This window comes from Hippocampus guttulatus, chromosome 14, assembly GCF_054856545.1.
Source record: "Hippocampus guttulatus isolate MCC_2025c chromosome 14, RoL_Hgut_1.0, whole genome shotgun sequence".
NCBI classification, from domain to species: domain Eukaryota; kingdom Metazoa; phylum Chordata; class Actinopteri; order Syngnathiformes; family Syngnathidae; genus Hippocampus; species Hippocampus guttulatus.
In genome coordinates this window covers 4,562,168-4,577,149 of record NC_141274.1, presented here as the reverse complement: position 1 = coordinate 4,577,149, position 14,982 = coordinate 4,562,168, and the positions used below count along the sequence as shown (strand labels likewise).

The 14,982-nt window shown below is 44.4% G+C and overlaps 1 protein-coding gene across 2 annotated transcripts; it reads right to left on the bottom strand.

Moving 5' to 3' along the window:
* Window positions 1-82: 82 nt before the first annotated feature.
* mpz (myelin protein zero) lies at window positions 83-14,531 on the bottom strand. Of its 2 annotated transcripts, none has more exons than XM_086129999.1 (6): window positions 14,285-14,531; window positions 11,589-11,755; window positions 9,788-10,001; window positions 7,496-7,625; window positions 6,939-6,981; window positions 83-3,326 (listed from the first exon to the last, which is right to left on the bottom strand). In XM_086129999.1, exons 1-6 carry the CDS (start codon window positions 14,328-14,330, stop codon window positions 3,246-3,248), a joined length of 681 nt encoding a protein of 226 aa, XP_085986125.1. In that variant the 5' UTR covers window positions 14,331-14,531; the 3' UTR covers window positions 83-3,245. The 2 variants fall into 2 exon arrangements, with proteins under 2 accessions (XP_085986125.1, XP_085986126.1); XM_086130000.1 differs by having other exon boundaries at window positions 83-2,761; window positions 14,285-14,527.
* Window positions 14,532-14,982: the final 451 nt, after the last annotated feature.

The following is a 14,982-nucleotide window of genomic DNA, read 5'->3' as shown; positions in this document are numbered from 1 at the left end:
GTGTGCAGGCGGGGGCTACATGAGCTAACGTTTTTCCCGCCGTTTGTACTGTAAGCTAGGTCATGAAGGACAGCAAACCTGGTGGACTTAAATGTTTTATTCACGTTCTTTTTACAACATATTACACATTCAATTAGAGTGACGACATGCGTTAAATTAAATAAAGGTAAAAAAAAAAACAAAAACATGAACAACTGGAGATGAAGTCAATTTCAAATGAGGGAATGTTACGTTGCTCCTAATACAGCTCATAAAACATACAAGGCGTTTTAGTACGATTACAAGCATTCCAGATAGCTCGGAATTTTCAAAAAGGAACATTCAAGTCTCGGCCATCCCCAAGCTTGACGTCTGCCGATGCGCCGTTTGGCTCGTGGTTTGGTTTTTGGAGGACAGGGGAGCACCTTTGAAGACCACAAGTCCACTGAGACTTGGCAGAGGATGTGCAGCCATCGCAAGAACTTTATATTGCTTGACTTAGGCTAACATTGTTGTTTTGATGCTTAGCGCGACGTACACGATGAACCGTGTTTCCACCAAGTAGCCTCGTTTGGCTCCAGATCAGTACGCAATTCTTGGCAATTCCATTCGGAACCCAAATAATTGGTAGTTCATCAAAAACATCACCCATGGCAATTCCTGGTCTGACTTCCTGTCCCTGCCGACTCTCCCTCTCCTTTCACTGCTGTGTACGCAGCAGCCAAGCTCACTGACCCACACAAACTCGGCCTACAGAGAATTCTGCCAAGCAAAAAAACCCCCCGAAATATTTAAATAATTTTGTCATTGCGTCTAGGTACCGGTAGCTCAGATTTTCAGTTGTTGGGTCTTTCCTCAAGTTCCCTTTTGACTTTACTGGTTTACATTTTTATTTTATGTTTGAGATCGCTAAAGCTTTCAGTTGTTGAGGCGGAGCAAAAAAAAAAAATCATTGAAAACAACAGAGGCTGTCTGCGCTTTACGTTTACAATTTACCGTTTGACTAATTTTAGATGCAGCGATTAAACCTCCCAAGAAAAACAAGCCGGGTCAGGTATTCACCTTCCCAAGCATACCGAGCCAAAGCCAACGAGACCCTTTGGTGGGAATGCGGATTTATACACCCAACATCCTTTGGCCAGTCGGGGGGGAGGGGGGGGGGCAGAGGTTGAGCATCTTGGCATTGGAACAAAAGACGGCGGGAGGGTCAGAAGGTGCGGGATGGCGAGGACCGCACGGCTCCCCAGGAGAGCAAAGGGAGGGCGGGGTTGTTTGAAGGGCAAGTGAAGGAGGGAGGGAAGCTGAGAGTCCGATAAGCAGAGTCTTAACGAGCAGAGTGGATTGTGCCGAGTCCTATTCTGCGCAGCCGCCAGATGACAGGAAGTGGAAGGAGATAAAAGCCAAAGACGAGATGGTGACGCGGGACGGCAGCGAGATTTTTTTTGGGGGGGTGGGGGGGAAAGGAGGACGGTCCCGTCATAAGTAGCTTCTGTCCGCCGCCCGCCCTCCAGCCCCGTGACGTCATCCGTGCTCGTCAGTCGCTGGCCTGCCAGGCGAAACGGCGGACACTAAATCATATGCGCCACCACCCAAACGCCGACCCGCTGGCTCGGCCGAGAAATGCGCAGCCGTTATTCGTGAAGGCGGGCAGAAATGGATGCCATTTACCTCCACCTGGGGCCAGAGGAGGGCGACGTAGCGCCAGGCCGAGAAAAAACAGCGGCAACACAAAGTCCAACATGTTTGTTTTATTTTGCTGTTCATTTTATCATGGAAAGACGGATTTAAGATTCTATGGTCGGATTTTTCCATTTGAAATAATACTGAGTTATTCTGGCATTCCCCCCCCCCCAAAAAAAAGTTTTATCTTGGAGGGGGGGGGGGGAGTGACTTTTATTCTACACTAAAATAAAAAAATTTCAAGGCCAGAAAAAAAAGATCTTTGGTCTTGGAATATTTGCATTTTCCTCAATGACAATTTTAGTCATTTTAATCAGGTATTTCCTCTCCAAAAGTGTCTTTATTTTTTATATTTAAGTCTTTATTCCTCTAAAATTATTACTTATCTTCCCCAAAATATCTTAGGTTTCTTCTAAAAAAACAAAACTACTTGAGTCTGAATTTTTTTTTCAATTAAAACACGCATATTGTGGCATTTCCCCCCAAATTATGACTTTGACCTTGTTATTACTCCCCCAACCCAAATTCCACCCTTGTTTTTTTTGAATATTTATTCATTTATCCACAAAAAAAAACCACGTTTTCTTTTTAATCGAAAGAAAATCTACGATTCTCTTTTTTTCTTCTTTTTTTTTTGCATCATGCAGATGAGTTAATCTTAAAAAGGGCAGGACTGCTATCTCGGTCGACGGTGCCCCGAGGTCTGGCCAAGGCTTGGTCACGTGCTTTCCGCCAGATTGAGTCATAAAAGGGGGGGGGGGGGGGGGGGGAGATTCAGGAGGCTCTGGACCGGCCCGAGGGGCGTCTGTTGGGCTCCTGTGGCGCCGGTTACGAGCATCGTTAGGCCTTAAACACTTTTTTTACGCGTGGCCCGGTGACTGCATAAAGGGACTCCGGTGAGGAAATTATTTGACACAACCACTGACAGTGCAGGGGTGGGGGCACAGGTGGGGGGGCATAGAGGGGCCGTCTATTCTTCTTATAGACTGCCTTTAAGGAAGAGATATAATAGGAAGTAATGACGACTGAGGGGAAAGGAGAAGGGGGGGCGCGTCAGGCAGACTAGAGAGGCGGAGGCGTCACGGAGGAGTCAGACCTTTATCTAAGAAAAGAAGAAGAAGGATGGGGGGGAGAGAGAGAGAGATAAAAAGAGAGAGAGAGAGAAAGAGGACAGTGGTTAAAAGAGAGCATTGAAACGTTCACAAGAAGTGGTGAGCGGAGCAGGAAGCAGGGCGGTGCCCCTGTGGGGAGGGGGCACAAGCAAGCGGGCGGTGCCAAAACGAGTTTGGGACGAGATCACGCCGACACATAAATCTCAATCGATACCACTGCACTTTCGGATGACAGCCCCCCCCCCCCCCTTATTTGAGGGTAAGCTGCCGGGCGAGGCGAGAAAGGAGGCCGGGGGCTTTGGAGGGGCCCTCCTGGCCATTCTTACGGGTCAGCTCCAGCTCGATGGTCATCAACACCCGCCCGGCGGCGTCCTCTACCGCCGCCGCCGCCGCACCCCCTCCGCCACCCGTCCCCCCGTCCTGCCCGGGCCGGAGCAGGCGCCCAAGGAGCGCGCCCCAGCCCCGCCCCTTATCCTATTTGCGGTCCTTGCGGGACTCCTGCTTCTTCTTTTCCGAGGCCTTCGGCTTGGCGGGTTCGGCCGCTGGCGCGGGGCCCTGTGGGGGAGCAGGGACAGAGAGGAGGGCGGGGGCAGAACAAGGGTGGAGAGTCACTCGAGGAGGAAAGGAGTGCCAGGGGGAGGGGGGCAGGAAAGAAGTGTTGGGGGGGGTTCACTTTAAGATGGGCACAGGTGGCGCTGTGGTGAAGGGGAGAGAAAGTCCATTTAAAAAAAAGGAGAAGAGAGTGAAAGAAGTGAGAAAGAGGGTGAGGCGGAGGGGGGGGCGGAGAAACTTCCTTTTAAGGGCGGGGGGCGAGAGTGAGGGGGGGCGGTGTCCAGAGCTGGAGGGGCGGGAGGACAAAAGAGGTAACCATGCATTAGGATGGGACACCGTGACAGGTGGGCTCCATAAACCTGTACAACTCATGACAATTCGGTTGCGACCCCCCCCCCCCCACACACACACGCATACGCATGTGTATATACACACAGCAAAGCCCATCAGATTACTCGTTTATTTTTTCGATAATTTTTTTTGTATAGAATTACATATGTTTAAAAAAAAGACTAATTTGCACAACATTTGACCTCTTTTTTTAAAACCATTACATTTTTGTGAAATTGCAGATTCGTACCTACAAAAAATGTTTTTTTCTCATTTTTGCATATTTCCTTCAAACGATGATTTTTTTTATATAGTTACATTCATGCAAAAATAACAACTATATTTCTGCAATATCCATCTATTCATCGATTTTCTTATCCGCTTAACCTATGCCAGCTGTCTTCGGGCACCAGGCGGGTTACACCCTGAACTGGTTGCCCGCCAATCGCAGGGCACAGATAGACCAACAACCATCCATGCTCAAAATCACACCTAGGGACAATTTTAGAGTGTTCAATCAGCCTGCCATGCATGTTTTTGGAATGTGGAGTACCCAGAGAAAACCCACGCAGGCACGAGGAGAACATGCAAACTCCACACAGGAAGGCCGGAGCCGGGATCGAACTCTCCACCATTGCACGGTGAGGCGGATGTGCTAACCAGTCGCCCTCCGTGCTGCCTTATTTCTGTAATTTATATATATTAAAATAAAAGCACTCATATTTGCAAGGTTACTCATTTTTACTCACCTAATCTTTTCCTTTTACTTAAAAAAAAGGGTATTTAATTTTATTTAAAATATTGACTTATTACAAAAATATTCTGGCTTTTCAATTAAAAAAAAATATATAACAGGTATTGTAAGATTCAGATTTTTTTTAAATATACCAAAAAAATGCAACATTATATTCATAAACCAGCAATACCCCCCCCCCCAAAAACGGACTTTTCCTCTAATATTGACTTTCTTTTTCTCAATCTTTTTACTTAAATCTAAAAAAAACCCCTGCAACTCTTCATGTAAAAAAAACCAAAATGACTATTCCTGAAAGATTCCAACGTTCCCGCCCTTAGTAACAAAATAAGACTTAAGCATTGTAGGATTACAATTTTTGGGCTGCCTGTTGACTTTTGTCTCATTGTTTCCTCTCATTTTTGAGCATTTGAAAATAGACGCCAATAGACAAACGACGTTAAAAACAGCGTGCGCAAAGTGGAATTGGAGCGTGTTGAAGGCAGCCTTTATGGAGCCTTCTCAGTGCGAGTACTTTCAAAGAACGGACCGCTGGCGGCGAGGAGAATTTAAAACACAAGCATCAGCTTGACGAGCGCGCCGGTGGTCTCTAATCAACCCCCCGCTGAGCACCTCTAATTGGACTCTGATCATCATCAAGAAGACGAAGATACAAGAAGAGGAGGATATTAATGTGGCCGCATCCGAAACCGCGGCGGTCCGGAGATTTCTGCCCCCCGGGGCTAAAATGGAGGATGGGGGCGAGGGGGGAGGGAGGAGATGTGGGGGAGCCTCAAGGAGAGAGAAGATGAAGAATGAGGGCTAGTGATTTCCTGTCCGAGCGCATCACATGACCTGAAGGAGAAAAGGAGAAGGGGGTTGCGGGGGGGGGGGGGCGCAGATGCTCCTCCAGGCCTGCGGAGGGAGTCAAAGGTGAGGAGGGAGGAAGGGGGAGGAAAGAGGAGCTCCAATCGATACAAAGCGCGAGCTGCAATTATCATTCCACAACTCTGGATGTGTGAGCAAGTGTGTGAACATGCATGTGTGGTGTGTGTGCACGCGTGTGTGTGCATGCACACATGTGAGTGGATATCGGCGACTGTGTGTGTCTGTGTGCGTGTGCCCGAGACTGCACGAATATGTGAGTGTGTTTGTGCGCAATTTGCTTATTTGTGTGTGTGTGTGTGGGTGTGTGCATGTGTCGACGCATATGTCATTTTGTGCGTGACTACAATCTCACGCGCACGCGCACGCGTAAGCGTAAGCGTGAGATCGTGTGCCCGTGTGATTGTGTGGGTGTGTAAATGTGTGTGTTTGACGGCGTACATCAAGTGCCATAGGGCGCTCTTTGCGTGTGTGTGCGTGTATGTGTGTGCGCTCGCATATATGAATAAATAACTTAAAAAGCAGAGAGGTTGACATGCGTGACAGCGTCGTCACGGCAACCAAGCAACGACCACATTGCCCTGCCTGCGCTTCCTCACGCACACACACGCACACGCACACGCACACACACACACACGCTTGCACAGCGCCCGGTGGCACTGGAGAGTAACCTGACAATCATCTGACAGTTAAAAGAAGAGAAAAAGAAGAAGATGGTGAAAGTGGGACCCGCGGTGGGGTGGGGGGGGGGGGGGGGTGAGGGGCAGGAGGTCTGTCGAGTGACAACAATGAATCAAAGAGGCGGTTTGGTGCCCCCTGTAGTTGTGAAGCATGATAACAAGAGAGACCTCGTTTTGGTTGGAGGCCTTCGCGGAAGAGGGGTTTTGTTGTGGCAGTCATCCGAAATGTTTTAAAATGGCTCGTTTAAAATGCTTGCAACGCTCAAAATGCTGCACTGTTCAAACCCAAAAACGCTCTTTTCAGATTTGTCAGTGCTCAGAATCAAGAGGGTTCTTTTTGTGACGTCGCAACCCTTGAGATCAACTGCACCATCTGGATTTTTTTTTTTTGTTTTTTAGGCCGATTCTGATATTTGGAAGAATCCATTTCTGATAACTGATTCATTGTCCCATTAAATTAAAAAGTATACATCATGACTCAGATAATAAAAAAGATTACAGGCAGAACATTCAAATGTTTCACAATACTTTGTCCTTGAGTTTAACTTTAAAGCGGACTGAAAAGAAAAAAAAAAACAACCCAAAAATTGATCGTCTTTTAAGTGTTTGAATGTCATTATTTTGGTCTCATTTTGTAATGTACTAATTGTCAGGAACGTGTATTCAAAATCGGCAAAACTATTTGAAAAGGGCCAATACGGGGCAATTAATTTGGCCAGCCGATGAAATCTAAATATAAAAAATGAATTAGTCAGCCCATAATCATCAGAATTTTTTTTTTACCACACAAAGGAAAAAAAAAAATCAGATTCTCTTATATTGCTATTCTAATAGCATGACAGTCTTTTGTTAAAATCACTCCAAATCAATAGGTTTGCTTGCTTGCTTGTTTTGGGAGGCAGCGTGTGATTAGGCGAGGAGCCGGAAGACGAGGAGCGAGAGGGGAAAAAAAAAAATTATTAAAAATGCATGAACTTGTGAACTTGCCTGTCTCTGCTGTGATCCCTCCTTCTTTTTCTTGCCGTGTTTACTGGAGGACAAAACACAAAAGCAAACAGAAGTCAGGATGTCTTTATGGCGGCGGCGGCATCGACCGGTGGGATGACGGACGCGGCGTCATTGCACCCTTGCGCCGGATTATCCGGCGGATAACACGCAGATGAAGATTGCAATCAGGCTAAATCACTTGAGCGCGCATCAGGGGTGGTGCACAGGGGCTTGGGCAACGGGGGCGAATTTTCAGAAGGTCGCAACGCTCAAAACCAAAAGGATTCTGAACGGCAACATTGAAAATAACAAAAATAATGTACTCCTTTGACATTTCACTTGGCATTTTAGGTCATTCAAAAAAACGGGGTTCTTGCCCATCACACCCAAACGTCAGGCAGGTGAGCAGTCGAGACTGACTGAACGTGAGCTAGCAGGGGGGAGCGGTAGACCACTAGGCGATGCAGGTGTCGGTGCCCGGGAGGGGCTCGGGCTTGGGGCGGAGCCCGAGGCAGCCGGTGTGCAGTCGCAGTGTCCGCTCAGGCCCCTGCACTGACCTGACGTTGAGGCTGAAGACGCGGCGCGCCACCAGGAAGCGCATCAGGTAGTAGATGACCACGATCAGCAGCAGGAGGCCCAGGACGGCGCCGATGATGGAGCCCGTGATCACGCCCGCCTGGATAGGCACTGCAACGGAAAGCAGCGGCACGGACGGAAGATTTAGAACATTAAAAAAAAAAAAAAAAAAAGTGACGGTACCAAAAGTGACAGCGAAAAAGCAACAGACAAAAAAAAAATACAATAGAAAATTGAAAAGTAATGAAAAAAAAGTGATTGTAAAAACATGGTGGTAAAAACTTTGATGAAAAAAAGTGGCAAAAAAGTAATAATACCAAAATAAAAGTGAGGGTAAGAAATTTGCTGGTGAAAAAAGAGAAGGAAAAAAAATACGTCGCAAAAAATAACGGAAAAAAGAAGTTAGTTGGAAAAAAAAGTGGAAAAAGAAATGACAGCCAATTGATGGTAGAAAAACGTGACGTAAAAAAAAAATGATGGTAAAAAAGAATAAATTATGGTTTAAAAAAAAGTGATGGTCAAAAATGTGATGAGAAAAAAAAAAGTTAAATGTGACCTTAAAAAGTGATGGTAAAGAAATTACGGTAAAAGATGATTAAAAAGAAATTGTCAACAGAAAAGGAATGTCAAAAAAGTGATGCCCGAAAAAAATGTCGGTAAAATCAGATAAAACGATGGTTAAAAAAAAAAAAAAAGTGGTTTTCCAAAAGTGGGAGTGAAATTGATGGCGATAAAGTAACAGTAAAGAGTTGGAAGTTGGAACAGTCAATAAATGTTGATAAAAATTGAAAGTAAAAAGTGTTACAAATACTAGGCTAAAAAGGGACTGTCAAAATTCGGTTAATAATATAATTATTGATAAAATAGATAGGTCGATAACAAAAATTAATCATATCATTATAATATAAAACACGATGAAAAAAAAGTGACCATGAAAAAAAGATGACGTGTTGTTCATTGACCAGAGAAAAACTGACGTTAAAAAGTACAAATAAAAAGGAGACAAAAGTAGGAAAAGTATAGATATTAGGGTAAAAAAAAAAAAATTGGTAAAAAAGCGACAATAAAAAAAACAATGACAAAAAAAAAAAGAAGCATGTTGAAAAGAAATGTGATGGTAAAAAAGTGCAGGCAAAAAGTGATGCTCAAACCTTTGCTGGTGAAAAATTAACAAGTGACAAGTGACCTTTCACCCTTTCATGCACCCTGATAAGTGACGAGCTGTCCACTGTCGTAACCGCTGTCCCTGAAAGAGTTAATTAAGTGCCAACAGAAAACCTGACGATAAAAAGTCCCAATAAATAAATGCAAAAAAAAGCCAAAGTAAAAAGTGGCAAATGTCATAACAGTAAATAAATTTCAGTATAAATGTGTCGACAAAATAAAAGTAACAATAAAGCGATGAGCCAAAGATGTGTTAAAAAATGTGATGGTAAAAAAAAAAAGTGACATGAGAGTGATAAAGTTGCAGCGGAGAAGAGGAAAAAGGTCGGCGGCTTCAGCAAACGATAAACATCTCAAAGATAAGTCCAATGACTTCCAATGAGAGGAATCCTGCATTATTCATGCGGCACTTCGTGGATCAATGATGGCAGTCGTGGTCAGCGCGTCCGCGGAGCAATTTCAAACGTTCGGCGTTCGAATGAAACCTTTCGGTTCGGATGGACCGCTATGAAACTGTATGATATTGTACAAAATTGTACACGGCTGTAGAAAATGAACAACATTGTTGAAAAGGGTGGAGAAATGTACAAACCACGCATCCAAAATAATTTTGCAACAAGTCAAAGTGCATCACTTTTCGGGCAAAATTAAACGAAATTGTCGAAAATTGGTTGCAAATGGACAAATTTATAAGTGTGGGGGGGGGGGGGGAGTGAGATGAAATGAAACGAAACAAAAACTATTTTTTTCAAAAAATTGTACACAAAAAATGAATCGTCAGAAAAAAATATCCAATCAAAAGTGAGCAAAAGTACAAACATGTACAAAGAAAAAATTAAATTACAAATTAAATGCTGTACAAAACTGTGCTGTATATTTTTTTTAATTACAAAACTGTTCTCATTTATTTTAAAAATCTTTTAAAAATATTAATAAATACTTTAAAATTCTAATTTAAAAAATGTACTAAAACTCCTTTTTTTCCCAGTAAAGAAATCGTAATAACTGAAAGAATGCATAAAAATAACGTCAAGTCAGAGTCTACATTAGAATCTCAGTGGGAGCTACGGGCGGAAGTTAGCTCACGTGGGCGGGCGCGTGCGTCTGACCTTTCTCAAAGACGAGCAGGCGCACGCTGGAGGGCCGTCCGACAATGTCGGGTGGGTTCTTGGCGTCGCAGGTGAAGGTCCCGTTGTCGCTGAACTCCAAATTCTTGAGCAGTATGGAGCCGTCGCGCCGGCCCGGGTCCCCCACAAACTCCAGTCGGTCCCTGAAGGGACCCTTGTTGTCCACGTAGGCCATCCCGCCCGTGTAGTGGAAGATCTGAAAACATTGTGGCATTTAGGGACAACCAGTGGTTAGTGCGTCGACCTCACAGTGCAGAGGTACCGGGTTCAATTCCAGCTCCGGCCACCCTGTGTGGAGTTTGCATGTTCTCCCCGGGCTGTGTGGGTTTTCTCCGGGTACTCCGATTCCCTCCCACATTCCAAAAACATGCATGGCAGGCTGATTGAACACTCCAAATTGTCCCTAGGTGTGAGTGTGAGCGTGGATGGTTGTTCGTCTCTGTGTGCCCTGCGATTGGCTGGCAACCGGTTCAGGGTGTCCCCCGCCTACTGCCCGAAGACGGCTGGGATCGGCTCTGGCACCCCCCCCCCCCCCCCCCATGACCCTTGTGAGGATAAAAGTGGATCGGAAAATGGATGGATGACTTGCCACTACTAGCTAAACATGTTGCTACAATTTTTCAAGAATTAGGAAAATGAGTGAAATTATTCATTTATATAAACTTTTTAAAATGAAAGATAGCTATTTGTCTATGACTATTTGCATTGAATTAAAAAGATAAAACATTCTATTAGGGTAGGAGCTTTCGATAGAAAGTTACTCCAATTGCTTTTCTTTGTCAAAGCATGAAAAAAAAAATCCAGAACTTTAAAAAATATATTATTTTGCAACTAATTAAAATGATTTCTGTACAAATTTGGACCAAAACATACTTGATTGAATGACTCAAACAGTAGCGTCGCGGCAGGAAGGAAATATGAAGCAGCTGCCTCAATTTCCGTCAAAAGGAGAAGAAATGTGAACGAGGCCACGTCGGGCCAGGTGCGGAAGGCGAGCGAGATAATGAGAAAAGAGGAGGAGGAGGTGGACAGGATGGGGGAAGATCAAAGCCGAGATTAGAGGAGCGACGGGAGAGGACGATGAGGGGACGATAACTGGGTAACGGCGAAATGAAAAGAAAAAAAAAAAAAGATTTGCAAGCTTGCGTGCAAAGTGCAAACATGGTGATATTAATTAAGAAGTCACACTTTCAACTTTGACCTCATTAGCCTGTCCTCTCCTCACTGATTGGCTGGGGGAAATCATATCGTTCAAGTGCCTTTTCTAACTATCCATCCTTCCATCCATTTACGAATTTGCTTACCCTCACGTGGGTCGCAGGCATGCTGAAACCGATCCCAGCTGTCTTCGGGCAGTAGGCGGGGGACACCCTGAACCAGTTGCCAGCCAATCGCAGGGCACACAGAGACAAACGACCATTCCCATTCACACTCGCACCTAGGGACAATCTTGAGTGTTCCATTAATCTGCCACGCATATTTTTGGAATGTGGGAGGGAACCGGAGTACCCGGAGAAAACCCACGCAGGCACAGGGAGAACATGCAAACTCCATGCAGAAAGGGCGGAACTGGAATCGAAGCCCGGAGCGCTGCACTGTGAGGTGCTAACCAGGCAACCACCATGCCGCACCTTTCCTATCCACTTGGTTGCCAAATATGGTTCTAGCCTTCTATTTTCTATAACTTGCCCTCATTCGGGTTTAACTGATTTTTCAGATTTTTTTTTTATTCCACCTCGAAAATGATGTGTGTGTGTGTGTGTGTGTTTGCGCTTGTATTTACAGAGATGCTATCCCTGGCGCCGTCGGGCCTGTAGGTCCAGGAGAAGGTGACATCCTCGGAGGTCCAGCGCCAGGAGAAGAAAGAGCAGGAGAGCCGCACCTCGGTGCCCACCAGGGCGTGACGTTCCCAGCCTGTGTAAATCACGATGGCCTGGGATGGCTCGGGCACTGCACAGAGGGAAGTTGCAGAAATCAGCTGTTGCTATTTTCTGGAACTGAAAGTTTTCAGGCAGACATGTTCAGTGCTGCAGATACAAACAGCACCAGAATTCCTGAAACTTTCCTAAGTAATACACTCCCGAGCAGGGTTTACCTTTCACCCCAATAATTCCAATAAGTTTCCCCACATGTACTTCCGACAACTAAAACACCCTTGTCGCTCAACAGATATGCTCAGGACTTCACATCCTCCTTGGAGGTTCCTGGAACTCTCATGAGTGCTACCCTTCACTGTGGAGTTTTTGGTTCCAGCAACTAGGTGTACCGAAACCTGAAAGTTCCAAAATCTTTCGGTGAAAATGCATCTTTAGATGACCATTGCGTGTCAACAATCAATTCAATATTGTCTCAATTTAATTTTTGGGTGATTTCTTTGTAAACCTGTTTTCGGGGCGGGGGGGGGGGGGGGGGGTGTTGTATTATATTTTCCGCACTGTAATGCGCACCCGAAAGCATTCAATTTTCTCAAAAGCCGACAGTCCGCCTTGTTATCCGAAGCGCTTTATATATGGATCAATATTCTGATTTCTTGGACGTAGTATTTTAAATGTTCTGTCAAACGCTTTGTTACAGCTGCAGCAGTTGTGAAAGCTCGATATAAATAAAGCGGGATTGTATTGTGTTCCGTTTAGCGGAGCTCCATCTAGTGGACACATAATGCAAATGCAGCCACTATTGTAGCTTCTGTTTTTATGCGCCTTATCAATAATGCGGTGCGCCCTATATATGAAAACAGTTTTGAAATAGGCCATTCGTTGAAGGTGCGCCTTATACTACGGAGCGCCTTATAGTGCGGAATATACGATTCGTTTGAAAGGTCCAGGAGCTACTCGTGCCTCAAAGTAGAATTCCTTGAAGTTTAGGTGAAAATGCAGCTTCAGAGGACCATTCTGTGTTTGGTCAACAGGAACACTTGGAAAAATTCAAAACAAATACCCTTCTAGGGGGAAGTAGGGCATGCAAAAAGTGGAAATATTGCATATAGTGAGCGTATACATGATCATCCCAATCAAAGCATAATGTAGTGAGAAAGTATTGAATGTGTCACTCGTAGCGCGTGAATGATGATTGATGCTAATTGCCTCTCAAGCACTAAATCAATATTTCACCGGCCGGGAAAATATGAGACTGTCAAAAAATCTGACCGCATGGAGTAACATCTTAATAATGTGCGGCAAAAAAGGGGAATACCGATGTGCTGTAGCTTTTGTGGCGAGTCGTATAGCATCCGAAAGGATCGCAACGTGTCAATTAATGGCGACGATAGTGGAGTTCATTAAAGTTGAGTCAATTAATCGTCCGCTAAGCAGCTTAGTGGTCGTTAAGGAGGAGATGCTGAGGACCGATCGGTGGCATCAACGTGTCTGTCATGATAACTAGTGGGAGGAGGAACACAGCATATTTGAACATGCAATGATAATATCACGATATAAACATGAAAACATAAATGGTGACGTAAAACCACGTATGAAACATGGATTGTAATTCGGAAGGAAAATGCTCATCTTGCAAAACAGACTACAAAAAAAGGTTTTTCTCTCACTACCAACATTTTTTTTTTCATCTAAAAATATATCAGATGAAACACTAACATATCAATTACTTTAAAATAATTTGTAGGGGGGTTTTTTTGCATAAAAAAGAATCTGAAGCAAAACTAGTATTGCTTCATTTGTCTTCATTCACAAACATGGCAAATTAACTTACAATTTTGAAAAATATTTTAAATTCACAAAAATTATTTTCATTTCTTTATTCAAAATGTTTCTAATTTCTTTGTATTTGAAACATGAAATAAAAAGTTTCAACATTAAGATAAAAAAAAAGGGCGGATCAGTGCACATCCACATTGGATAGTCACCTTAAAAAAAAAAAATCCATGTCCAATTTTCTTAATTATTTTGTCCCTTTTTAACCAGAAGACAGAAGATAATTTTTTTCCCAACCAACCCCCCCGACCCCCCACACACACATTTGTCCAAATGTGTTTTAAACACAAAATATCTTCCCACATTAAAAAAGAAAAACATGAATCAGAAACAAACCCCCAGATAAAAAAAAAGTTAATTTGGAAGATGAATGAAAAATTGTTTCATTTTGCAAACTAAACAACTCAGATATGGCGATACATGTGCCCACATGAACACAAACACACGCACACACACACACACACACACACACACAATCACCACTGTCCAACGCAAGACACGCATCTCCACTTACCTTAAATAAAAAAGACAACACGCAAAGAAAACCAAATGATTTGTTTGCAGGTTTTTTTCTGCATAACACCGCCCACACACCCAAACTCAATGTCACTATTGTCCAGTACATGTAGGTCTTTCCTTACATTTTTTTTCAGGTTGCTAACCCCCTCCCGCTCATTAAAATAATTCTGACTACGTAGATTATAGCAACACATACTTGCTTTTCAATACGTTGTGCAGGTGTATGAGTATGTTTTGTTTTTTTCTTTACCTGTGGCCAGGACGAGGAGGGACGCCAGCGCCACCAGGGTCAGCATGATGGTCTGGGGCAAGTGTGGACTTCCCACCGACGTGAAGGAATCAAGAGGGGGTGATGAACACACACAAAGCGCAGACAGACACCCAAGTGACCGGTCTCGGTGGTGTAAGAGTCCCACACTTCTGGAGAGTGTGTGAAGAAGATGACGACGATGACAAAGGATGGAGCCAAGAGGCACAAGACAGCAACAGAAGGCCCGACGGTGTGAGGAGTCTTTATAGGGGGACACACCCCTCGCTCGGCCCCGGCCCTAGGAACTCTCCTCCTCCTTACCCCCTACTTCCAAGGGGTCCACGTAGGACCGCCATCCCTGACAGAGACCCACCCTCTGGGGATTTGGATGCTGATGTTAACCCCTCAAGTTAATGACATTGCATCAGTGACATTGATTGTAAGAGTGCTCGAATTTCAGGAAATACTTCTTTTAAATATACAAGCCGACCTTATAGAACCCTAGACCACTTTGGACAATCTTGGAGTAATCGAACACTACTTGGACCACTCCAGAACAATTTTGCCCACCTTAGTTGAAATTGGATGACTTTAGGCCAAGTTGGTCCAACCTTAGATGACTCGAGATGGCTTTGGACAAATTTGGACCAACTCGGGAATCCTCTGAATCACTCAATAGCACCTTGGGTCACCTTAGA